Genomic DNA, 23,225 nt, shown 5'->3' on the forward strand with positions numbered 1-23,225 from the left:
TGGCTTCAACTTTTACGCCTGTTGTGGCAGCAAACAAGTCAAGAGGGGCGGTTCGATGATGCCTTGGCAAAAGTCGAGAGCAGTCGCTCCTCCAGGTAACAATGCACCGTTTTCAATCTCCATCTCGCATCGGTCCGTTGACGCGATTAGCAACGTCGCCTCGCCTGCCGCCTTCGTGCAAACATGTTGTGGTCGTGTCGCCGTTGCAACCTTTTCGGCACGTGCAATCGACACCCATGCCATCCCATCAAAGGGCACAATGCAACCGCACCCCTTCCTCCGCGCTTCTCCCCATGGTATATCGCCGAACTTCGACAGAGGTACACTGGAATCCAACCACACATTGAGCCCGCAGCACTTCCCGAACCCACCGCGGCAGTTGTCATGGACGTTTTCAAGCTGCTTGGATATCACGTTAATAGCTACTAACTATCTTCGACACAACACGTAGTACTACTACTCAGTACAACGTGCTTTGTAGCTCGGGGTGGAGCTGACGTTTGGAGAAGGGTCCCATATCGAATGTACGATCGGGGCCTTGAGTCTCTTCACCCTGGGACATCCAGTGAACTCCATGGGTTGTATTCTGGTAACTCTGGTAGCGGTTCTTTGTCGAAGCGTTGACACCATCGCCGTGTGTCCGGCTCGGCGGCAAATCCGACAAAAACAATCGTTTACAATCGCGATGTACTTCATCCCGCGACTAGACATTGATACGCCTCAAGCAAACTGAAAGGCATCAGCGTTGCATGTGACCGTTCGATGGACAGGATGCATACCCCACGTGAGGATGTACAATTTTCTTGGTTGAGTGCTGGCAGCGAATCATGGCAACACCAGAGCATGTACAGCGTATGCCAAGGGCAATTCGCCACAGCAAGTGTACAACATTATGTCGCTTCATTAGAAATAGCGTTCCCATGGCCACTGGTACGACAACACAACGGTGAAGCCCCACCCGGACGCAGCGCACACGATGCACGTCCACAGCGGATACGGGCCAGTCCACGCGCTCCACAAAGCCATAGCGCAAACGACATCGATGACGTGCAGAAAGAGCCGACCCTTCAGTCCCAACGGCGGGATTCCTTCTTGGACGGCAGTAACATGTGCCATCGCGTCGGTGGCAAGTTGAGGTTGGTGCCGCTATACCTTTGAAAATGCATACCACATAGTCAAACCTTATACATAACATGTGTCAAGTCTTATCCTTGTGGTTGGTCAGCACTACCTAGCATCCATCACAAGGGACCCATGCATTCAATAAGCCGAACAAACCCATGTAGCTACTTTTTTGACGGTACGTAAGAGCTCAAGCGCCTCTCCTCCAAGTCGAACAAAGTCACATGCAGACACTAAAGCGTGACACGAGAGTGTAGGGTTTCGGTTTCACTGTCCTTGGGTTACACAGGGCCTCCTGCAGTCATGACACGATGGCAGGACCACCTAGCTCTCCTTCCCCGACTCGCATCGTCCTCGTTTTTCATCACGCAGCACGCTCGTGTGAAAGTGGACGGCTCAGGGGCACGCCGGATATTTACCGGATGGTGGCGTTTCTGAGGTACGATGTTCGTTCCTGAGCAGTTACAAGTTGAACCACTTGCCGACTGCTCGTGGCAGGACATGGCAGGGGATAAAGCGGCTGTGGTTGCGCCGGTGCTGGATGCGGCACCTCCACGCAAGGCACGCCGCGACGAGTCGCTTAATCCAAACAACGTACGTTCGATGGACTCTGTCGCCAGTACGCTCACGTGATGGTGGCAGTACCCCGCGACAACCCTCGGGATATTTTCATTACAGAATCGCTTTCGGCGCTTTTGCATGGCCACAATGGACAGTCAAAGCTTTGGGGTCCTCGTTATGGTTGCTGTCTTGGTCAACACGTTTGCCATGAGCTTTGCCAACTACAATTCCCCCGCCGTTGGGTCGTCGTCACCTCCAGATCGAACCGGCTACATCATTAACCTGGTGCGCAGTCGTGTTTGAGCGAATATGTGGCGCGGTCACTGGTCTTGCGATCTCTTAACGGTTGATGGACTAGATCGAAAGCACCACACTCGTCGTGTTCATCGTTGAAGCGTGCATGCGCATCGTGGCTCAAGGCGTCACCGGGCGCAACTCGTACTTTCAAGACAACTGGAACATCCTCGATTTTGTTGTGATCGTGACTGGGTGCGCCTTGCTGTGCGGCTGCGTTCGTGACATGTGAACTGTAGAATTGTGATCCTGGTTTACCACGAAACGTCCAGCTTGTCTGGCATTCGGTGCCTGCGAATCCTGCGTCCACTCCGCACGCTGCGTTCTTTTCCAGGTAAAATTGTTTGCAAAGCCAGCCAAGATGGCGTGCATGGATGAATGCGATGGCGACTAGGGCTACGCACACTCGTAAACTCCCTCTTGTCCGCGCTACCGGCGCTTGCAAACGTGGCCATTCTGTTGTGCTTCTGCTACACAGTGTTTGCGATTCTTGGGATGGGTATTTGGAGTGGGCTGTACCATGGGCGGTGCAGGCTTACCGAGTTTCCCGTGCGGCTCAACTTCACCGCAGCGAACGCTTCGTGGAACTACAAATACCCCGACGCTGACTGGGTCGCCACGATCCTCGCCGATCCAGGTGCGTACAAGTGCCACGACACGTGGGACGTCGACAGCTTGTGGACAACCCCGCAAAACTGTTTCTGGCCCATCGATCCCACCGATACGGTTGGGCAGCTATGCGGCGCCCGGTCGTGCCGAAGCGGTACCACGTGTGGCTCCAACTACGACAGCAAAGGGAACCCTCGTTTCCAAGACATTCGCGTGAATGGCAAGATCGCCTACTCTATTATGGATGAAGCGGACTACACCGACAACTTAAACTTTGGGCTGACTTCGTTTGACAATATCGGAAGCAGCCTCGTGATTGTACTGCAAACGGTGACAGCGTCGGGGTGGATGGCACTTGTGAGCAATGTCAGTGCAGACGCTATTCCATGCATCGCATGCTGACTAGACTGCATAGACGCAAGACAGCTTTTCATGGGTCGGTGCCGGCGTCTACTTCCACGTCGTCCTCTTCTTCGGCATGTGCTTCCTTCTTCAAATCAACATGGCCATCATGGTGTCGGCATTTGAAGTGTCGAAAGTGGGAACTCCTGCGACAGAAGCGACCCAAATCTCCACCGAGTACGTCAACACATTGCCACATCGACGCAGTCACTTTCCTCACCTCGGCCACAGGTCCACGTCATCAACGTTGAAGCGGCGGGTCCTCGCGAGACTTCCTCGGACCGTTTGGTACGCGATACGCCACACGTCTTTACCTTCGTCTTGATTCCCACGTTTGCCCTCACCGCTTCATTCGTGTGGTACAGCATCAAGATCAAGCAAGCCCAAGCGGACGTGTGCAATTCGCGGTGTGGACAGACGTACCACGCGTTTCGGCGACGCCTGCTGAAAATTCTCCAAACCAAATCATTCCACCGGGTCAGCTTTACCTTCACCTTGGTCAACATTGGGACGTTGGCCTTGCATCAGCATCCGATGCCACCTGGATTGAGCAGCGCGTACCTCGAGATCATTCAGTTTGTGTGTCTTGGCTTTTTTCTCATCGAGCTCATCATGCAAATGTCGGCTCACGGCCCTCGCGAATTTCTTCGGTACGACCACCGAAAATAACAAACTGGCTCCGCCATGCCTTGCTCGACCGCGATCGACCGTTCGCACTCATCTGCGTGGATGCATGCAGGTCCGGACTGAATGTGTTTGATTTTCTATCCATCGTGATCGGAGTCGCCGACATCGTGAGCAACCCGCCGGCCTTCATCGACGGCACGATTGCCAACAGCAACCCGTTCATTGCGTTACGTGCGTTGCGCGCTGTCAAGTTGGCGCAGTCGTGGCGACCGTTGAAGCGCCTCATGCTCGCCATCGGTCGCACCATGAGCGAGTTCCTCAACTTTTTGTTTTTTCTCGTCGTGTTTGTCTACATCTTTGCGCTTCTTGGGATGGAGGTAAGCACACATCATCAATCCTTCCGTCTATCGGGTGGACGCCACGCCTCACGCACTGCGCATTAGCTCTTTGCCAACAGGTTTTACTTTGACGCGAACAAACGCCCGCTGGTCAACAACGGAACGCTGTCGCCGATATTTCGCCACCGGTCGCACTTCGACACGATCGACGCCGCGCTCTTTACGGTGTTTCAAGTCATTACGTACGACAACTGGCCTGCCATCATGTACGACGGGTGGCTCGCCGTGGGGGTGGCGTCCCCCGTGTACTTCATCAGCATCATTGTACTTGGTGTGTGGGTTGTCATGAATATGTTCTCGGCTATCACGGTCAACTCTGTCATGGACGCTGTCGAGTCGGACCCGGCATCCGAAATGAAGCGATCGTTGTCCAAGATGCGGTACCTGGAACGGAGTGTGAGTCGCCTCGAGCTCGGGCCGGACACCGTGAAGCAGCAACCTGTCTCGAAAACCAAAAGCGAGTATGCGCTGCGGACGCAACACCCGCTCCGGTACGCGTGCCTCGAACTCACAAGGAGCAAGGCGTGGACAATGTTTATCATTTTCGTCATTGGCACGGCATCGATCGTGACCGCGTTTGAAACGCCATTGATGGACCCGCACGTTGGCATGGGCCAGCTCATGGACGATATCAATCGCGTGTTTGCCGTCCTGTTTTCGGTGGAAATGGCCATCGAGCTGACCGCAAATGGTGTCGCCAAATACCTCATGGACCCATGGAAGGTACGATCGCCGTATCGCTTGACCGTAACCTGGTTGAATCGATAATTGTCATTTTCTAGGTGCTGGATGCGTTGATCACGGGTGTGTCGCTCATGGCATGGACGGGGACTCCTCAAGCCGTGGGTGGGATGAACTTTGGCGTGATTCGATCCTTTCGGTGCCTGCGAGCCTTGCGGCCGCTGCGGGTGATCAACCAGCTGCCACAGCTCAAGGTTGTGGTCAACACCCTTTTTCGCTGTGTCCCTGACATTGGAAAAGCGCTCTTGTTCTTGCTCTTTAGTCTGTTTATGTTTGGGATCGTGAGCGTGTTGTTCTATCAAGGCGGTATGAGCTCGTGCTCGATCAGCCCGTACAACTACCTCCAGCACCCGAGCTACACGCCGGTGCCACCGTGGTTCCCCCCCGACTACATTGGCAACTACTCCATGGCGGATCTCGAGAAATGGGACGTCATGACGTTTCCGAAATCATGGGCCGACATGGACGATGCGACGAGGCTAGTCATGGCGGGCGTATGGCATTCGACATGCCCTTTCACGGACCAAGAGGCCGCCGACCCCTCGTTCATTCCCACTTCTAAGCAAATGTGTCTGTGCTTTTCGCTCTCGTGGAAGTCGGTCGTGCCCCAGAGCTTTGACAACGTCATCGTCGCGATGGCATCGCTGTACGAGCTCACGACGATGGAAGGGTGGGCGAACGTCGCGTTTGCCGCCGCCGATTGCACCGGCATCGACAGTCAGCCATTGCCCAACTATTCGCCGTTCATGCTCGTGTTTTGGGTCACGTTCATGGTGTTCTGCGCGTTTTTCATGACAAATCTGTTCCTGGGGATCCTCTGCGACAGCTTCATTCGGGAAAAGTACGGCGGGTTCCTCACAGACGACCAGATCAAGTGGGTCAACTTTCAGCGCAAGCTCATCGCGATCGAGCCATTCCAGAAGATCCCGCGCCCGACCACGCCGCTCCGGCGATGGGCGTTTGACTTGGTTCAATGCGAAGGTTTCGACATTGCCATCACCGTTGGCATTCTCCTCAACATGGTGGCCCTTGCCATCTCGTACAACGGGCAAGACCCAACGATGGACCTTGCTCTGAACGCGATCAACTATGCGTTCTCGCTCGTGTTTCTGTTTGAGGCAGTGCTGAAGCTATTCGCGGTCGGCCCGCGGCACTACTTTAGTCGGGGGTGGGACTGCTTCGACTTCTTCATCCTCATGATTACAATCGTTTCGACGATCTTGCCATTTACGGGGTCCGACAAACAGCTCAACCTCGGTGGCGGCTCCATGGTTGTCCGCGTGTTCCGCGTCGGGCGCGCCTTGCGCTTGATCAACAAGGCAAAGTTGATGCGCAGCCTCTTCGACACAATCATCATTGCACTACCGGCCGTGGGGAACGTCACCGGCCTCCTCATGCTCATGTACTACATCTTTGCCGCGGTGGGGGTCCAGCTTTTCGCCAAGGTCGGGTATGGCACCGAGCTCCTCAACCGGCACCAAAACTTTCGCACGTTTTGGCTGGCACTTCAAACTCTGATCGGGTTCTCGACGGGCGAAAACTGGGACAACTTTATGTGGGAGCTGTACGCGGTGTCGCCCGAGTCGAATCCGACGTGTGCCGACCCAACCTACAACAGCTCGATGTGCGGGTTCATTGACGACCTCGAGGGCTGTGAGCCGCTCAATGGTTGTGGTACGACCGCTCCTGTCCACACACTTTACATCACCGTTCGTCCTCGTCAGGTTCATGGATGATCGTGCCGTTTATGTATTTGTTTGAGCTGGTCGTGGGCTACATCGGACTCAACCTGTTTTCGGGTGCGCCGCCGTAGGTATCATTCGTTCTCTCAGCGTGCCACGTCATAGGGATCTTGGTCGATGCGGTGGCCGACGCGGACGCCGCAACATCGTCGGTCGTGATGGATTTACAAGACTTTGCCCGGCTTTGGTCGGAGTTTGATCCGAAGGGGACTTGTCGGATCGAGCTGGATGAACTCACGCTCATTCTCAAACAAATGCAACCGCCCTTGGGGTACAACGGAGTGCCTGGCTACACGTTTCATCGAGTGCGGAAGGAGCTCGGTTCGTGGAATGCCCACCATCTCAAAACGACACCCACGAAAACACCCCTAACGCAGGTGATCTTTCATGTGTAGGCTCGACAGGTGTCATGGTGTACGACCGCAAGTTCGTGCATTTCCGGGAAATTCCCCGCGCGCTCGCCCTTCGCGCCGTCAGCAAGGTACAGTAGAGCACTTTTCGCTTTGCGTATCAACAGCATGGATGGACAGGGTGATCCCGAAGCGTTTGCCGAGTTGAGTTTGATGCTAGACGACTTGGGCATTACGAAGGACTTCCATCGCGCGTGGAATCGGCGGTATCGAAAAGGCGCCGACACACTTGTACGGATGGAACCGACGGCCCCCATCCACTTGCACGTGGCAGGACTACTGATTGCTGGATGGCATCGCCGCCGCAAACGCCGCCAGCTTCTGCGCCAACACTCGTTTCGGGCAGACGACGACTTGGACGAAGTCACGTTGGTTCTCCAAGACCTGTGCAACGCTGTCATGTTACGTGCAGAGCATAGTCGCGGTGGATAATGGCTGAGCCACACGTCGTTCACGTTAACTCACGCTTATTTATCATGGAGCTTGCGCTTGTAAAACACAACGTTGCCCGTGTCTTCGACAAATTTGCAGTGCGAAAATGAACGCCACAACGCAAACGGGATCGGCGTCGGGTCCTTCAAGTAGTAGTCTCCCAGGAGCGGCACAATCGCCTTGGTCGCTTCCTCGGCGTTGTAGAACGGCATCTTCGAGAAGATGTGGTGCGTCACGTGGGTGTCGGCGATGTGATGGATGGCACCGTCAATCCATGACCCGAAAGAACGGTCCACCGTGCACAGCGCTCCGCGCAACCAGTTCCACTCGTCGCCGCGAAAGTGCGGGACGAAAGTGTCTGTGTGCTGGAGGTACGTGATCAGGACCAAGTACGCATTGCACACCATGTACGGGGCGAAGTAGAAATTCCACACGTTCACAATGCCGTAGGTGTAGATGGCAGACACGAGGAGGTACAGAGCGCCGAGGAAGCAAATATCGCTCCACCAAATGCTCAATCGTTCCTTGGGTAGAATGAATGCAGCGTAGGGGTTGAAGTGCGACTTGGGTTGACCTTCGTACTTGCTCGGTCCCGTCGCGTTAAAGAAGAGGTAACCAGGCATCCAACCCACAGTCAACATGAGGGTGATCTTGTACAGGTTGTAAAGCGGCGAGTCTTCCAAGAGCGAGTGGTCGCCCGCAGCCTCCACGTCCGAGCGTGTGTTGGGAACAAACACTTCGTCGTTCTCGCAGCTTCCTGTGTTCGAGTGGTGGCGGCGATGGGTGATTTTCCACGCATGGTACGGCACAAACAAGAGCGAGTGAAGCACGATACCCACAGCGTCGTTGACAAATTCCGAGTCCGAGAACGCTTGGTGCCCGCATTCGTGGGCGATTACCCAGATGCCCGTGAAGTACGTTCCCTGGACAAAGTAGTACACGATCCACGCCAAAGCCTTCACAGGGTAAGGCAATTCGGTCGCATTCACGTACAGCGCCACCCCAAAGATCGCGGCGCAGATGGCAATGTTGACGACAAGGTAGTAGAAACTCTTGACAAAGCTACGTTCAAAACAGTGCGCCGGAATCGCCGCACGGAGGTCCTTCAGAGTGATCGTGGGTGGCTCCAACGGGAGAGGATCCGGAGCACCGTCGACTTTGCGGTATCCTGCCGCCGTCAGCGTGTCCAGTTTGGTTGGACGGCTTTGGCACATTGTCGCGATTTTCCAAATGGGGAATATCCGCGCAACATTGGCTCATCAACTCGAAGGTACGGATTGTACGAGATACGATCAATAGAAAATCTAGTTTTGAACGTCCAGTTGGTACGTACAACATACGTCACCCGTACAATGTCTCGCGTCGAGCTTAAACGACATGACATCACGTATTTCGATGGTTGACATGGACCAATCAAATATCTCCAATTCAATATGGATCATTTTGATTGGTGTTTGAGTGGACAATGGCTAGTCTACGTTTAAGAGGCGTTGGGGCGGCATGGACTTGAGATTGCTTCTTGTGCCCCTAAACCTCGTTTTCCTTTAGGCGAGTGTACGATTATGTTGTTTGAAGGCGACGCCGTTCGCGTACGAGTATGCGAAATGACGATGGGGCGAAATACAAGCTGGTGGCGAGAGTACCATTGAATTAGCAAGCCAGTTTGATTGGTCGGCGTTTCGTAGCAGTTACATGTTGCGCAAAGGCGGTGGCAGTGAGTGCAAATGGCCTGCTACAGCACAAAAGTTTGTAGGTTGGATGGAATTCAACATGAGATTGTTGGCTAGATGGAATTTCAACATGAGTATGCAGCTTTGGCTTGTAGTAGACTCGACTCACGCGAGTCGAGGTAATCCTTCTTCGTTGCATAAGCAGCACTGAACAAAGGACTCGACGACGGACCACAGAGATTGAACGCTCCGAATCTGAGATCGTCGGTGAATGACTGTATTGCTGTTGAATGCGCAACGGAACGATACATCTGCAACGACTACGTCGTTGCAGATATTGTGATTTCACTCAGACTTTCTTTACAACATGTTGAAGAATTTTTCAATTGCACCAAAAGGCTCGATTCACAATAGTTACGCACAGGTGATGCAAAAAAATGCACAAGATCTACAGTACCTCCGTTCCGAAATGATTATATCGATCGACGTACTACATTTTTTAAAATTGACACACCAAATAATCCGCAGCACCGAAGCATCAGGTTCACCTTACGTGCTGTACAACATGCACAGTACAGGAGCAAAACACTCATTTCATAAGCAGATCATGCAATGCTGATGAGATATCGGTCGGTAAGTGTACAAACGCCAAAACGATCCATCGCGTTCATTCGGAGAGACCAGTCGGTTCTGTTTTTTTGTACGTTTGACTTGGATTGGCACGATGCATATAAAAAAGCAACTTTCTCAAAAATTAATTGGGCGAAATATCTTTTCCTTGATTGGCTGATTTCAGTGCGAGTGTGCAATAATGTACTCCGGAGTACAAGTTGACCAAGACAAGCAAAATTACACCCACAAGGTCCATCGTATGTGAATTTACACGTCCTTCTCTCGATGTCACTGAGAAGCCAACTTCCATACAGGGCATTCAGTGCGACGTCTAGCGTGTTTGTCTGCCATTGGCCAACGATTCATGCAGCTTGTACCGAGCTAAGCCATCAAAATCGTCGACATCGCGATTACAATGAATGTTACAACTTTCAAAAATTATTCGATCGTGTGCTTTGGTAGTAAATCTGGATGTAAACCAATATGACATGACCTTATGGTGAAATTTGAAAATGTTTTCGTTTGACGATACCTTCGAATAAGCGGGAATCATTTACTAGGGGCCCTCGTACATATTTTAGCGAAAAAAGGCAAGCATTCCTAATCAACAATTCTTATTGACAAACAAACGTGGAGTTTGCCCAGTCGATCCTCATGCTGACATCAAGTGGATCTATTCATTTACATCCACAACCACTGAATGGTTGACGAAACGTTGTTTGTCGTACTATGGTCCAGATGCGCTTTTTACGTTTTCAACGTCGAAGCCAGGCCAATTGCTCAGTCAAGTCTCAATCTTTCATAACGAAGGCAATTTTTCTCGAGGCTCTGTTCCGTCCTCGCAACGATCCGCACAAGTATACAACATTGGATGACAATATCGATATTTGGCCTTTCATTCCATGCCACCTCGCAGCATCAAGAAGCGAAACCCCTCCAAAATGTGTCATTGTCACAACCCCCGTTGCTGTCAACAGTGACGTCTACCTTGATGCGCTTTTCATCCATGCTGTTCTTGCAATCTAAGTAAAGTGTCCGATTGGCGATCGCGGCGATGTCACCGAACAAAGGCAACGCCAGTCCGTTTCGGAATGTGGCGATGGACATGATATTGCTTGGCGAAACATTCCAAGAATCAAAGTCTGCAGCACAACAGTTTACACATACAATCGAGGAAAATATTGATGCTGTAACAACTGCGGTTTATGGTTGCCAGTCGACAAGCTTTTCAAACTCGTCATCACTCTCCGAAATGTGAACGAGAGTTCATGGACATTCATGGGAGCAACGACTAGAAGCGTTCATCCATGCAAAAGGGCCAAACAAGAAGTGACTTGGTCCAATTTCAATTTGTCCACGTGCATTTGAATTGACACGGATGAGTACAATATGATGGATTCCCTCGCTTCATCGAGGCTAATCGTTTACAAACATCAAGATATTTTTATTCATTGGGCGAAGAGCACAATATTTTTGGACTCGAGTTCTCGATGAAAAATGTGCCAAATTGTAGCTCCGTGCCGTTTTCAAAGCCAAATATAGATTGGAGCCACGGTCAAAGGTCGCGCCTCGGCGATACGCGATGGGTTCCGTGCTCGGCAAGCTGCGGCGGCCAAGGCGGCTTCAATCCACCGCGACTCCTGTCGCGGAGGTCACCACAACTGCCGTAACACCGATGGACATGCTTGGGCCATCGACGCACCACCCAGACGGCTCGGTTTTGGATGTGTCGAGTGTGACGAGTACGGACATTGTGCACCCACTGCCACGACACAACAAGACGGCGAAACAGATCCTGAAGTCAGTCATATCTCCCAGTACACAAAACCTGCTGGCCGATGGCACAACTGCGGAAGATTTGCTCACGGTAAGCGTCCTAATCGTTCACGCCAGTAGTCTCAAGGCCACTTCGATGGTACATCCTACCAGGGCAACAAAACCAGCCAAGCGTTCTTGAACTACATTCGACACACAGAAGGGGGAATGAGCCGACAAAACAGCGTGATAGAAAATGCCCTCGTCTTCTGGATGACAGTGCGAGGTCGACACCATTCGTCGACGCACTGGACAAAAGTCTCATGCGTCGCGTTGTAGACTTGGACTTCGTTCCCGAAGGCATGTTTCGAACCTTTGTCATTGCCGGTGCGTACGAGAGCTACATCCAACCACACGCAAAGCGCGAGGTACTTGCTGCCCCGCTCGCCTCACAATTGCTCACGCGATTCATCCGCCAGGTTCCTGTCGTAAGTAACGTCGAGCGCGCGCAGCTCAAGATGTATGTGGATGAAGTGCAAATGGACCAAGCGACCACGTTGCTGCAGCAGATTTCCATGGATGTGCGTGCTCATTCCATGCCCTGGACTGTGGTGACGAACGATGCCAGGCACTGGAGCTCGTTCGCGAGTCGTTTGCGGCGTTTTTAAGAGACCGTGGACCGTATGGGTTCCGCGAGACAAGGCTGAACAATGGAACGCTGCCCAACTTCCCCTATGAAACCCAAGGCGAGCAGCGCGAGATCCTCGAAGATTTGCTCGAGCACCCGAGCAGTTGCCGTGCCTTTCGCGAGTACTTTCAGCGCATTGGCGGGTGTCCCGAATTTATGTTTCTTGTCGACGTGTTGGACTACAAAGACACGGTCCAAGCACTGCATCACGGTGCGTACACGCGATGGCACTGCATGCGGGATAATGATGTTATTGTGCTGGTAGAAAACATGACCCCCGAGAAGCAGCAGCTGCATGTGGGCTACACAATGCGAAAATTGCGCAAGATCTACAACAAGTACCTCAAGCACGGGTCCAAAGCCATGGTACGATCAGCGTGGTAGACTGTCCATGGCGACAACGTCCTCATCATTGTGCAGATTCAAATTCAAGAGCGGCTTCGGGAATCTATTTTGCTCGACATTGCCAAGAACCCGATCCCGTCCCTGGACGCGTTTGATGTCGCTATGAACAGTTGCTCCTACGTCGTCATTCTGGACCATCTCAACTTGTTCCTGCAATCCCCCGAGTACGAAGCGTCCAAGTCGCGGCGTGTCGAGCCTGAAATCCACGGTGAGTGCCCCTGGCATCTGCCACCGTGCTAACTATCCAGCAGGTGTGAAGGACTACTTCGTCCCAGCGAATGGTCTTCCCACCATGCCCGTTCCTTCGCTCCCCGTGATTGTCGGGGGATCGGGGTCAAAGTATTTTCGCAGCTTTCTGCGAGAACAAGGCGTCGAGTCCACGATGGACTTTTTCTTGGAAATCGAGCAGTTCAAGCTCTTGCCACATAACAAGAAGGGCTACATCGCTGCCATCGCTGGCAAAGTACGTGGGAACGGCATGTGTCGGGCATTTCGCTCACGATCCCGACGATAGATCTTCAAAAAGTACATTTGTCGTGGCGCCAAGCTCGAAGTGTACCTACCGTCACACATTCGCCGCAACATTCTCCAAGACATTGCCGATCCACAGGACAGCACGTTCAACGAAGCCAGCGAGTACGTGCTCGGCCTGTGGGAGCGCAAATATCTCAAGCCATTTCGGGCGTCGTCCTGGTTCAACGACATGCATTTGCACTACACCCGCGAACAGAAAGCACTCGACGGGTCCGAGCGCCAACGAGGGTATGTTGTGCTACAGAGCCTTGTGCCACACCCGGCATGACGCACGGCGTGTCGGTAGGGGGCAGCCTGCTGAGCGCGACGAGCCCATCTCGCAGGCGGCGTTCCGGGACATGCTGGCCCACGAAAACTCGGTGCAAATGACGCAGTTCCACAAGTTCCTCGTCAAGGAGAGCTGTGCGTCGTACCTGTTATTCTACAGCGAGATAGAAGAATTCAAGCGGTTGCCCAAGTCGGACTATTTGACGCGGCAAGCCAAGAAGATCTTTTACCGGTTCCTCGACTCGTCGGCAAAGGAGAGCGTGAGCTTGTCCATGGCCACCATCACCGAATTCAATGCGCACATGGAGAATCCATCGCCCGCCATGTTTCGAGCGGCCCAAGAAGAAGTGGTCAACTTTTTGTGGAAGGTGCTGTACCCGAAATTTGTCAAGTCGCCGTTTTACTGCGACCTCGCGACGATCAAAGAGATCGATCGCGCCAACAACAAGGCCGAGGGCAGTCGGGCGTCGAAAGGCGCGGGCATGATCCGCAAGGGCACCGTCGCGCCGTCCATGCTTTCCAAGCGAGGGTCGGCCGAGAACCTGCTCGCGCCGACTGAAATCACGATCGCCACCATCTTGGCCAACCACGACACACGGGCGATGCTTCTTGCGTTTTGCGAAGAAATGTGCGCGTTTGTCGTTGCGACCACGATCGATCTCACCCCATGTCGAACGTAGCTACTGCGCCGAGAGTTTGTACTTTTGGCTCGAATGCAACGAATACAAGAGCATCCCGCACGTCGACTACCTGCGCGTGCGGGCGCAAAAGATTTTTCGCAAGTACATCACAGACTCGGCCAAGCTCCAAGTCAACCTCGTCCATTCGATCGTGCGCGACATTGAAAAGAACATGGGGGCGCCGTCCCGAACCCTCTTTCTCAAGGTACATCGTCGCCGTCATGCTCGTGGTCACACGTCGTGCAGGCGCAAGAAGCGATTGTGTTCATGATGGGCAAAGACACGTTGCCCAAATTCAAGGCTTCCAAATACGTACGGCGCCGCCGCGACTCGAGGACACTGACGTCGTTCCTTTCCCTAGTACGATGCGTGCGTGCGAATACTTGCCGACGCCGTCAGATGAAGAGGACGAGAGAACATAACGTGTGGTTGTGCTTAGAGCAACAACGTGTTAGGACATTAGAACAGTAGATAACGAACATAAGCATGTCGCGCCTGTTCGGGCAATGACGGCAGTCACCATGTCTTTCTGTCCGGACGACGTCGATGGATGGTACGGTGTGAGCTACAACGAGACATTCACAGCATACGAGACATACAACGACGAAGGAAATGAACACGGACCAGCACGTGGTGCGAAGTGAGCCACTGCGTCATGGACGATCGGAACACAACGACGACAATGGCCCGGTGAACAGTTGCGATTCGCTTGAGAGCGAGACACGTAGATCGAATGTGGGCAAGCTCTACGGCATCATTCAGTGAAGCTGTGTGGCGAGCGGCGTCTGTACCATAGATGTCTGGATGGGGTGGGCACAACGACAGAGCGTCGACGAAAATACACCGAGTCGTGGACCATGAATCGATCTGGGACGGTTGTCAATCCAATATTCAAATCGTATCTCGTAGTGTGCATGCGTCGTACGGCAGCAAGAGTTGAAACAACGTGTGCGATGTCGGACATGCATGCAAGTTGGATGCGCGCTAATCGTTCGAGCATCTCGTCGTCGTCTGCAAGCATTGACGCCAAAGCCGCGGTAGTCGCAGAAAGCAATGGTGAAAGGATCAGGACTCGTTCACCCATCGCAGCTGCTGTTGCCGCGAGCATGTGGAAGAGTCGCATCGACGCAAGATGATCCCCCGACACGCCGTAGGTCGTTCCATGCTCGAGGGTGAACTGTGGTGCTTCCATGGTGGAATATGACAACAATTCCACTGGATTGGTTAAAAATACGGAAAACTCCCTAAATGTGATCATGCATTGGGTCAATACACCACAATTCCATTGTTTACAGCCAATTGAAACATAGAATCAAGACATCACGACTCCAACGCGATGGTTTCGATCACGGTCGACCGCCGTCGGCGGCGTTCTCGGTGGTGGTTCACTTTCCTCAAGAACGTGATGATGATGCGACTTGCCACCTATCACGGAACCCTCAATTGAAGGACATACAAGCGATTCCACGTACGACAAGCTTCACCGGTGTCTTCTCTCGCCCTGCGAGGGCCAGTACTTCGGCTTTCTTGTGCGTTCGCTTCCAAATCAAGTCGAATTCGTTGTCGATGCCAAGCCGCTGGACCAGCTCTGTGATCTCCTCAAAACGGCTTTTGCTCCCCTTACGATTTACATCCCATGCCCGTTAGAGAAACCTCGCTATGCACCGATGCCAACCTGGCTCAACACCCGCTGCACAAGCGCTCGCGGCACGTCCTTGAAATGAACCCATATTCGGTCGTACACGGGAATGCGAAGGTCCCCGATTGCCTTTTGAATGCGACGCGGCGTGAAGCCAGGAACACACTTGAACCCGAACGGAGGCGGCAGCTGCCCCAGCATCACGACCAGCTCCGGGATTCTGATAAATCCGGTCGCGAGGCGGTCGAACTCGGCCCACTTGGCTGCGAATGCTTCCAGTGCCTCCGGTGTGATGGGTGACTTTCCGTCGTCTCCGATGGCGTCCACAATGATGGCTAATCGAATACGGACGATACGAAATCTGGGCAGACAGACGTCCGTACCTGAAAACAAGTTGAGCCCAATGTACCCCACAATCAACGTGAACGCGTAGAAATACGGCACGATCAACCACGACGCTACGTCCGCCGCTCATGAGACTCCATCGCTCGACAATCAAGCGCCCTTACCGCAGCCGCTGTTGGGGCACCCGACATTGTACGCTTCCCACATGAACGTGTCCCAGTTTTCACCCGTCGAGAACCCGATCAGCATCTGGAACGCCGTCCAGAACGTTTGGAAGTTCTGGTGCGAGTTTACCATTTCCGGGCCGTCGTTGAGTTTGGCAAACAATTGAACCCCTAGCGCGGCAAAGATGTAATAGAGCAGCATGAGGAGCCCCATCACGTTGCCAACGGACGGAAGCGACACGACGACCGTGTTGAATAGCGACCGCATCAGCTTGGCCTTGTTGATCAAGCGCAGGGCGCGGCCGACGCGAAAGATACGAAAGACGGTGGCGCCGGCGGACACGGAACTGTTTTGGGGGAGCAACTCGGACACAGTCGTGAGCAGCACGACGGCAAAGTCAAATCGATTCGATCCCTGGCCAAAGTACAACGGACCGTACGCCGCGACCTTCAACGCAGCTTCGGCGGCAAACACGACCAGGCAGACGCGGCTGAGGAGAGACAGAGCTTGCGCCATCCACACTGGCTGGCTCGAATACGTCACCGTCATGCCGGCCATGTTGAGCAAGATGCACGAAATGATGGCGTACTCGAACTTCTTGTGACGAACAAGATAGAAGCACCACCGGCGCCACCGCGACGACGGCGGGTCGTAGTGCACCGTGATCGACAGCGACAAAACCTTGCGCTGGTCTTTGACCCAGTCGATCTGCTCGTCCGTGACCATGACCCCGTACTTTTCCCGCATGAACGCGTCGCACAACACTGCAATGAACATGTTGGTGACGAAGAACGCGCCAACTATCATGAACACGATCCAGTACAGCATGAACCAAGGCTGGTGGTTTGCCAGCGGCTGGGTGTCCGGCCCAGTCGCATCAATGCACGCGTTCGCAACGTTCGTCCATCCTTCAAATGTCGTGAGTTCGAAGAATGACATCATGGACTCGGCAATGTTGTCGAAGCGTTGCGGCACGAGGGGGCTCCACGACGTTTGCGGGCTAAAGCACGTGCAAATTTGCTTGGACGTCGGGACAAATTGCTGCTCCGCAAGCGACGCTTCCGTCATGTTGCATGTCGACGCCAGGAGCGCCTGGATCGACGGGTCGAGGAGAGACCAGTTGGTGGGGAACGTCATGATGTCGACCACTTGCAGCTCCGCCATCGTGTAATTCCCCGAGTAGTTGGACGGAAACCATGGCGGAGGGGGCGAGAACGTTGGGTGGTCGAGATACTGATATGGACTGATCGAGCATGTGTTGAGCGAACCCTTGAAGAAAATGACCCCGGGCACGGCAAACAAGAGCTGCATGAAGAAGAAGAAGACCAGAGACCGGCCAATGTCGGGGAGGCACTGAAAGAGCGTGTTGACGACAACCTTGAGCTGGGGCAGCTTGTTGATGACGCGGAGAGGTCGCAGCGCGCGCAAACTTCGCAGCGATCGAAGACCGCTGAGTGCCCCACCTGCGTCATTTCCAATCGCCCACGAGAGAAGCGACACGATCACGATGAAGAAATCGAGCACGCGCCACGGGTCGCGCAGGTACGTGCGGCGTCCGACAACCAACCCGAGCGCCACCACCGTCACGACCATTTCAAACGCAAACAACACGGCAAACAATTTGTTGGCAATTTCAACGAGCAAGCCAACACCCACCGCTGTGTCTTGGAGCGGCGAATCGATCGCTGTAAAAATGCACGACACTCCAATGCTGCCAAACATGGCCTTGTTCCAGAGCGGGTGAACGATCGCGGCCACGCACGCCTTGCGAATGGGATTCGTGTACGAAAACAAACCCAAACTTCTGCTCGTGTGGAGTTTCTTAACGGAAGCGCGGACACTGGTGGGCACAATTGCATTACGCCGGACTAGACGAGTACGTTAGAAGACTAAGGATCGACGGTGGCGCGACGAACATTTCGTTATGGCCAGCACCATCCGCATGGCTCGTTTGAGGCGAATCACAGCCAACCTACAACGGCGAGTCACGTGGGGGCTGCAGCATGGGTGAATGCACGTACGACGGGACAAGACTGCGCGCATCATCGTCGTTGACATCGCCGACTCCTTCCATGACAGAGTCCACCATGATGGCGCAAAACATACTCATGATAATCCACACGCCAAACACGACGATGCTGATAAAGTACACGGGGGCGATGGCTCCCGTGCTCAGCCATCCGTCGTACATGACGGACGGCCACTCGTCGTACGTGATAACTTGGAACACGGCCATGACAGCCTGGCGAATCGAGTCAAAGTTGGTGCGGCGCAGCGTTGCTGTCGGGTTCGTGTTGTTGAACGGGAGCGGGCGGCTGTCGCCGTCAAAATGAAATTTAGTCGCAAACAGCTACGCACAACAAGTCAAAACACGCGACAGTATTGCCGCGCATACCTCCATCCCCAGCAGCGCGTAAATGTAAATAAACATGAAGAGGAAGAAGAGAAAGTTGAGAATCTCGCTCATCGCGTCCATGATGGCCACCATGAGCCGATTCAAGCTCTTCCACGACCGAACAAACTTTAGCGCGCGAATGAGCCGGAACGTCGCGATCGGTGACGTGTTGCCGGGCGTCCCGTCGATGAAGCGCGGCGGATCGATGAAGAATTCCACAATGCCGGCCACGATCGTGAGCAAGTCGAACAGGTTGAACTTGTCCCTATGCCAGATTCAATTCCGACGACGGCAGCGTCGAGCAAGTAGGTCGTGTATACCCGAGGTACGACCTCGCCCCGCCCGCCACAAGTTTCACCGTCATTTCAAAAATAAAGTACGCGAGACAAACGGCATTGAGCACTTCGCTCCAGTGGTCGAACGACGGCTCGGATGGATAATGGTCGGAGCACAGCAGCAGAACGTTCACGGCTGTGACGCACGTTGCCATGGTTTGAAACCACTTGGACAGTGCAATGCTGAGTAAGACCTTTCGTAGCGAGATTGCGGTCCGACCGATGGCATGGGTCGAGTTTTCGCGGCGGAGCGTCTTGGCCTCGGTGAACTTTTGCGTTTTGAAAAAGTTGTCGATGGATTCTTTCCGCGTGATCATCGTGGCCTGTCGCCGAAACGCGGGTGGGATCGAACTGCACACGGCAACAGATCGTCGCCAAAATAGTTAGCGCCAGGATGCATGAAACGTCGTCATGCAAACGTACCCGAGTCGAACAAGCTCTTGCATTTCCTTGGCTTTTTGGTACTCAAAGTACACGACGGCCATGTTGAGCTGCAAGAGGAAGCACATCCCGATGAAGAGAGCCAAGTTAAAGTAGATGCCGCCCAGGACGGACGACAGGCAGTCTTGCGTCTACAATCAGCACAGTTGTGTTTGGGTTCGACACATCCACAAAGTTGGTCGGCACACGGACATTTTGAGTTATCACCATCCACCCCGACGCCGTGACAACTTGTAGGATGATGATCATGGCGCTTCCAACGTTGTCAAAGCTCGTCAAGCCAAAATTCAGGTTTGGCGTAAAGTCGGGCTCGGTCATGATGGAGAATGCCGGCGCTGTCGACGGTGTCGTTGTGTTGACGAAGATGTCGAGGAATCGCGGCTGGCCGTTGACGTCGTAGTTGGACCCGCAGAATGTTCCGGGGCTGCACTCGCGACTCCCGCAGTATAGCCCCACCGTGTCGGCGGGATCGAGGGGCCAGAAGCAGTTTTGCGGCGTCCAGTCGGGCGAGTCGTTGGCCATATCGACGCACCGATAGACGGCAGGATCCTTTACGACTGTGTCGATCCACGTCTGGTTTGGGTAGGTAAAGTTTATCGGGGCGGCGGACGCATTAAAGTTGAGCTGCACGGGGAATTCGGTCAGCCGACATCGGCCGTGGTACGACCCGGCCCAAATGTCCATGCCCAGGATTGCAAACACGAGGTAACTAAACCCGAGGAGAATGGTCACGTTGAACAGGGCGGGCAAACTGGACAGAACGCTGTTGGCGAGAACTTTCAATCCTAGACAAAGTCACTGATGCCATGCGCCGACAGAAGGCGAACGCACCTGGAAGCGAGTGCAGCGTACGAAGCGGTCGTAGAATGCGCAACATTCGCAGTTGCGTTAGGCCCACAACCGAGTCACGCTCGAGCGACTCGAGGATTTTGGAGGCCAGCCCGGTCAGGACGACGATGGCGTCGAGTTTGTTCCAGTTGTCGAGCGAGTACGAGTACGGACCTGTCACGCCCAACGCAATAATTTTGACGACTGCTTCTGCACTGAATATCAAAAGCGCGATGTCGTTCGCTCGAGCAACGATAATGTTGCCGAGTTTGGTTGGGTTCGGACCGGACTCCCACGGCTCGGAGTAATCGACGAGGCTCAAGATGAGCGTGTTGGCCAGCACCATGAGCACAATAAATCGGTCGAACCAAGGCGACTTGATGATGTTGACGCAGAACCGCCTGATCGGGTTTTGCTGTGTGAGGCACCCGAGTGACCGGGCCTGGAGCTACACATGGCACGGTGGGTTCATGGCGGAAGTTCTGTGTGGCATTGGACATACGTCGTTGTATTTTACGTGCCGCTTTGTTCCCCCGAGTCTCGCTTCTAGCTTTGCATGCATCATCTTGGACTTGGCAGCGCGGGCCATCATTTCCTTGACGCTGTTCGATCGAACCAGCGCCCCCAGTTTCGGTGGAGTTGCCTGCTTCGTCCCAGCCATCGTGGGCGACGACGTCGTTGGCATGCTGGGTCGCACTTGGACCTTTGTGATCGACGGTCCACTGGCTTCATTCGGACGCGTCGGCGCCATCCCGCGCGTCGGGATCCGTTGTCGAGTTGTTGCAATGTAACCGCTCGAGGGACGAAACGGCGCGGGTATGCGTTCGACGATGACGAAATTACGCTAGGCAAATATGATTGGCTAAAATTGTGATCGTTTCAGTCATTTGATTGGCTTGTGGAAGCAATGATGAAGGACGTGGTGAGACTGGTGCAAACGAGTCAAGATGGCGGCGGTCAAGTTGGCCGCTGCCGACATGCCCGCCGATCGGGACAAGCTCAAGTATGTCCAATTACGATACGAAGGCGACGAAGTGATCTGCACCGAAGACGAAATCACACCGGACGAACGTGAGTTGTTGCAGTACACGCCAACCCCGCCCCCGCGGTCGAGGGTACTTCTCCACAGCTGCTGCGCACCGTGCAGCGGCGCCATGATCGAAGAGATGCGGTACCTCATGGACCTGGACGTGACTATTTTCTTCTACAACCCCAATATCCATCCCCGCAAGGAGTACGAGATTCGCAAGGAAGAGAACATCAAGTACGCACTCAAACACGGGATCCCGTTCGTCGACTGCGACTACGACTCAGACTCGTGGTACAAGCGCATGGTCGGGTTCGAACTCGATCCTGAGCGAGGGATCCGGTGCTCAGCTTGCTTTGACATGCGCATGGAAGTGACTGCCGCGTACGCCGTCCAGCACAACTTTCGCTACTTTACCACGACGAACGCGACGTCCCGTTGGAAGGATGAGACACAAGTCAACCTAGCTGGAGTGCGTGCCGCCAAGCTGTACAATGCAGGTGTCGATCCCTCCAGTGCATCGCTTCCGATCGTGATGGCAACCACGTGATAGATGCGACGGACGATCGAAAGGTGGCATTTTGGGTGTACAATTGGAAGACAGATGCGATGACCCGCCGCAAGTACCAAGTGTCCGTGGACGAAAAGTTCTACAAGCAAGAGTACTGTGGCTGTGCGTACTCGTTGCGGGACTCCAACATTTGGCGAGCTCAACAAGGTATCCCCAAGGTCAAGATCGGCGGTGACTCTGCCGGCCTCGGCACACGATACTTTGAGGACGTCGACGCGGACGAAGCGGAAGAGTCGCAGGCCGTCGTCGATGCCTTTTTCAATGATGCCGCGCAGCACTTTGGCGATTCCAAGCGCGTAGCCAAGTACAAACTCGCGCTTCAAACAAAGCCACACCACGTCGTCGATTTTCAGGGAAGGCTCAAGTCAGCGAACGACGTCGCTAGCAACAATTGGTAGTGCCCACCGCGCTTATTTGGGCTCAATTGCGTCAAATTTGGTTGAGTTGACCACCGCCATGATTTTGAATCCACTGGATGCGTGCATAGGGCGCATAAGCGTAGGCAGTGCGCGCGATTCCGACACCAGATCGAGTGACGGTGCTGATGACAGTGGACAAGCCTCTCTCATGCTGGTGGCCTCCACATGCACACGGCGATGAATCGTTCCAGCAACTCAAATGATGCCACTTCGTCTACACTTTTTTCACCGCAGACTAGAATACTACGACGTTGATGGTGGTCTCATGGGGGTGCTGCTGCCAGCCCCAGCGCTTCTCGGACGCTCTGGAAGTACTCGTCTTCGTTAATCCCGTCTTCGATGATCTCAACTCCTGACCGCATGATGATTTTGCTGGTAGTTGCGTCCAAAAAGAATAGCGTCGGGATGAACTTGACGTCAAATTGTTTGCCCAACTTCGTCTTCATCGACCGCGGCTCGTACGGCAGTGCTGGAAACGCCATGGAGGAGCCCCAGTACTCGTCGAATTGCTCTTGCGTGCCATCGCACGACACAAACAAAATCTCTATGTCGCTGTCGGCTTCGATCAAGTCTTTGTACATACGCGAAACAATCGGTGTGAACGTCCGGCACGGAGGACACCAGTTCGCTGCAAAGTACATCCCGATCCGTTTCTTTCCTGCCAGCGCGTCGCTCGTCGGCACAATGCCCTTGGTCGTCAGGATCTCGGGACCAAGAAGGTCTTCCAAAGTCGGGGCGGTACCCACATGTACGGTTGCAGTCTTGTCGTCGGCCATGGGCATGCACGTGCGGGGAGCAGCCAGCGTCGCAACGAATTGAAAGATGTGCCTTTTCTCAAGGCCCACGATTGCCGATCCTCTGGTCCAACATGCCACTCCGTTCGAGGATTCTCGGGGATTGGGTGTACTGTGCACCCGCACCACATGAGCGCAGCTAATTGAATCGACTGACACTGTCGCCAACTCGTTCAAGCCGGAGCGACAAGTGGGGGACAGGACAGGAGTGGCGCACACGTCAACGAGATCCCACTGGACGATGCCTCGTTTGGCTCCAACGGCGAGTCTCCTTGCCCTTACGGGATGTGTCATGGCCACGACGGTCGCCATGATGG

At 54.0% G+C, this 23,225-nt stretch overlaps 7 protein-coding genes across 11 annotated transcripts; 3 read left to right on the forward strand and 4 right to left on the reverse strand.

Moving 5' to 3' along the window:
• Positions 1–1,599: 1,599 nt before the first annotated feature.
• Positions 1,600–8,562, forward strand: H310_00294 (hypothetical protein). 4 transcript variants are annotated; one of them, XM_008863023.1, is made up of 15 exons: positions 1,600–1,716; positions 1,765–1,968; positions 2,042–2,172; positions 2,217–2,311; positions 2,372–2,952; positions 3,002–3,165; positions 3,220–3,276; positions 3,354–3,638; positions 3,728–3,992; positions 4,059–4,736; positions 4,796–6,428; positions 6,479–6,553; positions 6,602–6,817; positions 6,892–6,977; positions 7,027–8,562. In XM_008863023.1, exons 1-15 carry the CDS (start codon positions 1,624–1,626, stop codon positions 7,336–7,338), a joined length of 4,875 nt encoding a protein of 1,624 aa, XP_008861245.1. In that variant the 5' UTR covers positions 1,600–1,623; the 3' UTR covers positions 7,339–8,562. The 4 variants fall into 4 exon arrangements, with proteins under 4 accessions (XP_008861245.1, XP_008861246.1, XP_008861247.1 ...); XM_008863024.1 differs by having other exon boundaries at positions 6,479–6,817; XM_008863025.1 differs by having other exon boundaries at positions 6,892–8,562.
• Positions 7,332–8,559, reverse strand: H310_00295 (hypothetical protein). Its single transcript, XM_008863027.1, has one exon. The coding sequence runs from the start codon at positions 8,550–8,552 to the stop codon at positions 7,374–7,376; it is 1,179 nt and encodes a 392-aa protein (XP_008861249.1). The 5' UTR covers positions 8,553–8,559; the 3' UTR covers positions 7,332–7,373.
• Positions 8,563–11,162: 2,600 nt separating the features above from the next.
• H310_00296 (hypothetical protein) lies at positions 11,163–14,510 on the forward strand. Its single transcript, XM_008863028.1, has 13 exons — positions 11,163–11,487; positions 11,550–11,661; positions 11,715–11,803; positions 11,855–11,956; positions 12,004–12,274; positions 12,329–12,429; positions 12,484–12,676; positions 12,720–12,931; positions 12,983–13,230; positions 13,289–13,897; positions 13,950–14,154; positions 14,196–14,261; positions 14,311–14,510. The coding sequence occupies exons 1-13, from the start codon at positions 11,203–11,205 to the stop codon at positions 14,350–14,352; spliced, it is 2,535 nt and encodes an 844-aa protein (XP_008861250.1). The 5' UTR covers positions 11,163–11,202; the 3' UTR covers positions 14,353–14,510.
• H310_00297 (hypothetical protein) lies at positions 14,379–15,141 on the reverse strand (the record flags this gene model as incomplete). Its single annotated transcript, XM_008863029.1, has 4 exons — positions 14,379–14,514; positions 14,574–14,695; positions 14,741–14,816; positions 14,875–15,141. The coding sequence occupies 4 exons, from the start codon at positions 15,139–15,141 to the stop codon at positions 14,401–14,403; spliced, it is 579 nt and encodes a 192-aa protein (XP_008861251.1). The 3' UTR covers positions 14,379–14,400.
• A 31-nt stretch (positions 15,142–15,172) lies between these two features.
• H310_00298 lies at positions 15,173–20,873 on the reverse strand. 2 transcript variants are annotated; one of them, XM_008863031.1, is made up of 13 exons: positions 20,600–20,848; positions 20,101–20,545; positions 19,462–20,054; positions 19,252–19,400; positions 18,814–19,179; positions 18,494–18,758; positions 18,120–18,448; positions 18,015–18,070; positions 16,098–17,966; positions 15,972–16,046; positions 15,625–15,923; positions 15,422–15,568; positions 15,173–15,374 (listed from the first exon to the last, which is right to left on the reverse strand). In XM_008863031.1, the coding sequence occupies exons 1-13, from the start codon at positions 20,846–20,848 to the stop codon at positions 15,270–15,272; spliced, it is 4,947 nt and encodes a 1,648-aa protein (XP_008861253.1). In that variant the 3' UTR covers positions 15,173–15,269. The 2 variants fall into 2 exon arrangements, with proteins under 2 accessions (XP_008861253.1, XP_008861252.1); XM_008863030.1 differs by having other exon boundaries at positions 15,625–16,046; positions 20,600–20,873.
• A 152-nt stretch (positions 20,874–21,025) lies between these two features.
• H310_00299 (hypothetical protein) lies at positions 21,026–22,249 on the forward strand. The gene is made up of 2 exons (XM_008863032.1): positions 21,026–21,624; positions 21,678–22,249. Exons 1-2 carry the CDS (start codon positions 21,045–21,047, stop codon positions 22,091–22,093), a joined length of 996 nt encoding a protein of 331 aa, XP_008861254.1. The 5' UTR covers positions 21,026–21,044; the 3' UTR covers positions 22,094–22,249.
• H310_00300 (hypothetical protein) lies at positions 22,232–23,122 on the reverse strand. The gene has a single exon (XM_008863033.1). The coding sequence runs from the start codon at positions 22,894–22,896 to the stop codon at positions 22,378–22,380; it is 519 nt and encodes a 172-aa protein (XP_008861255.1). The 5' UTR covers positions 22,897–23,122; the 3' UTR covers positions 22,232–22,377.
• Positions 23,123–23,225: the final 103 nt, after the last annotated feature.

The sequence above is a fragment of the Aphanomyces invadans genome (genome assembly GCF_000520115.1).
Source record: "Aphanomyces invadans strain NJM9701 unplaced genomic scaffold supercont1.1, whole genome shotgun sequence".
Classification (NCBI taxonomy): domain Eukaryota; phylum Oomycota; class Saprolegniomycetes; order Saprolegniales; family Verrucalvaceae; genus Aphanomyces; species Aphanomyces invadans.

What these genes read in the sequence shown, in the direction of transcription:
- H310_00295 (XM_008863027.1), bottom strand. Translation starts at nt 8,552, where the DNA reads ATGTGCCAAAGCCGTCCAACCAAACTGGACACGCTGACGGCGGCAGGA.
- H310_00299 (XM_008863032.1), top strand. Translation starts at nt 21,045, where the DNA reads ATGGCGGCGGTCAAGTTGGCCGCTGCCGACATGCCCGCCGATCGGGAC. An exon ending in CGCCAAGCTGTACAATGCAG is followed by an intron (nt 21,625 to 21,677) that starts GTGTCGATCCCT and finishes ACCACGTGATAG; the next exon opens with ATGCGACGGACGATCGAAAG.
- H310_00300 (XM_008863033.1), bottom strand. Translation starts at nt 22,896, where the DNA reads ATGCCCATGGCCGACGACAAGACTGCAACCGTACATGTGGGTACCGCC.
- H310_00298 (XM_008863030.1), bottom strand. Translation starts at nt 20,848, where the DNA reads ATGGCGCCGACGCGTCCGAATGAAGCCAGTGGACCGTCGATCACAAAG. An exon ending in ACGCGCTGCTGGGGATGGAG is followed by an intron (nt 18,449 to 18,493) that starts GTATGCGCGGCA and finishes TGTTGTGCGTAG; the next exon opens with CTGTTTGCGACTAAATTTCA. An exon ending in TGCAGCGGGTGTTGAGCCAG is followed by an intron (nt 15,569 to 15,624) that starts GTTGGCATCGGT and finishes GTAAATCGTAAG; the next exon opens with GGGAGCAAAAGCCGTTTTGA.
- H310_00296 (XM_008863028.1), top strand. Translation starts at nt 11,203, where the DNA reads ATGGGTTCCGTGCTCGGCAAGCTGCGGCGGCCAAGGCGGCTTCAATCC. An exon ending in CTGCGGAAGATTTGCTCACG is followed by an intron (nt 11,488 to 11,549) that starts GTAAGCGTCCTA and finishes ACATCCTACCAG; the next exon opens with GGCAACAAAACCAGCCAAGC. An exon ending in AGCACGGGTCCAAAGCCATG is followed by an intron (nt 12,430 to 12,483) that starts GTACGATCAGCG and finishes ATCATTGTGCAG; the next exon opens with ATTCAAATTCAAGAGCGGCT.
- H310_00294 (XM_008863023.1), top strand. Translation starts at nt 1,624, where the DNA reads ATGGCAGGGGATAAAGCGGCTGTGGTTGCGCCGGTGCTGGATGCGGCA. An exon ending in CCGGCTACATCATTAACCTG is followed by an intron (nt 1,969 to 2,041) that starts GTGCGCAGTCGT and finishes TTGATGGACTAG; the next exon opens with ATCGAAAGCACCACACTCGT. An exon ending in GCGACCCAAATCTCCACCGA is followed by an intron (nt 3,166 to 3,219) that starts GTACGTCAACAC and finishes CCTCGGCCACAG; the next exon opens with GTCCACGTCATCAACGTTGA.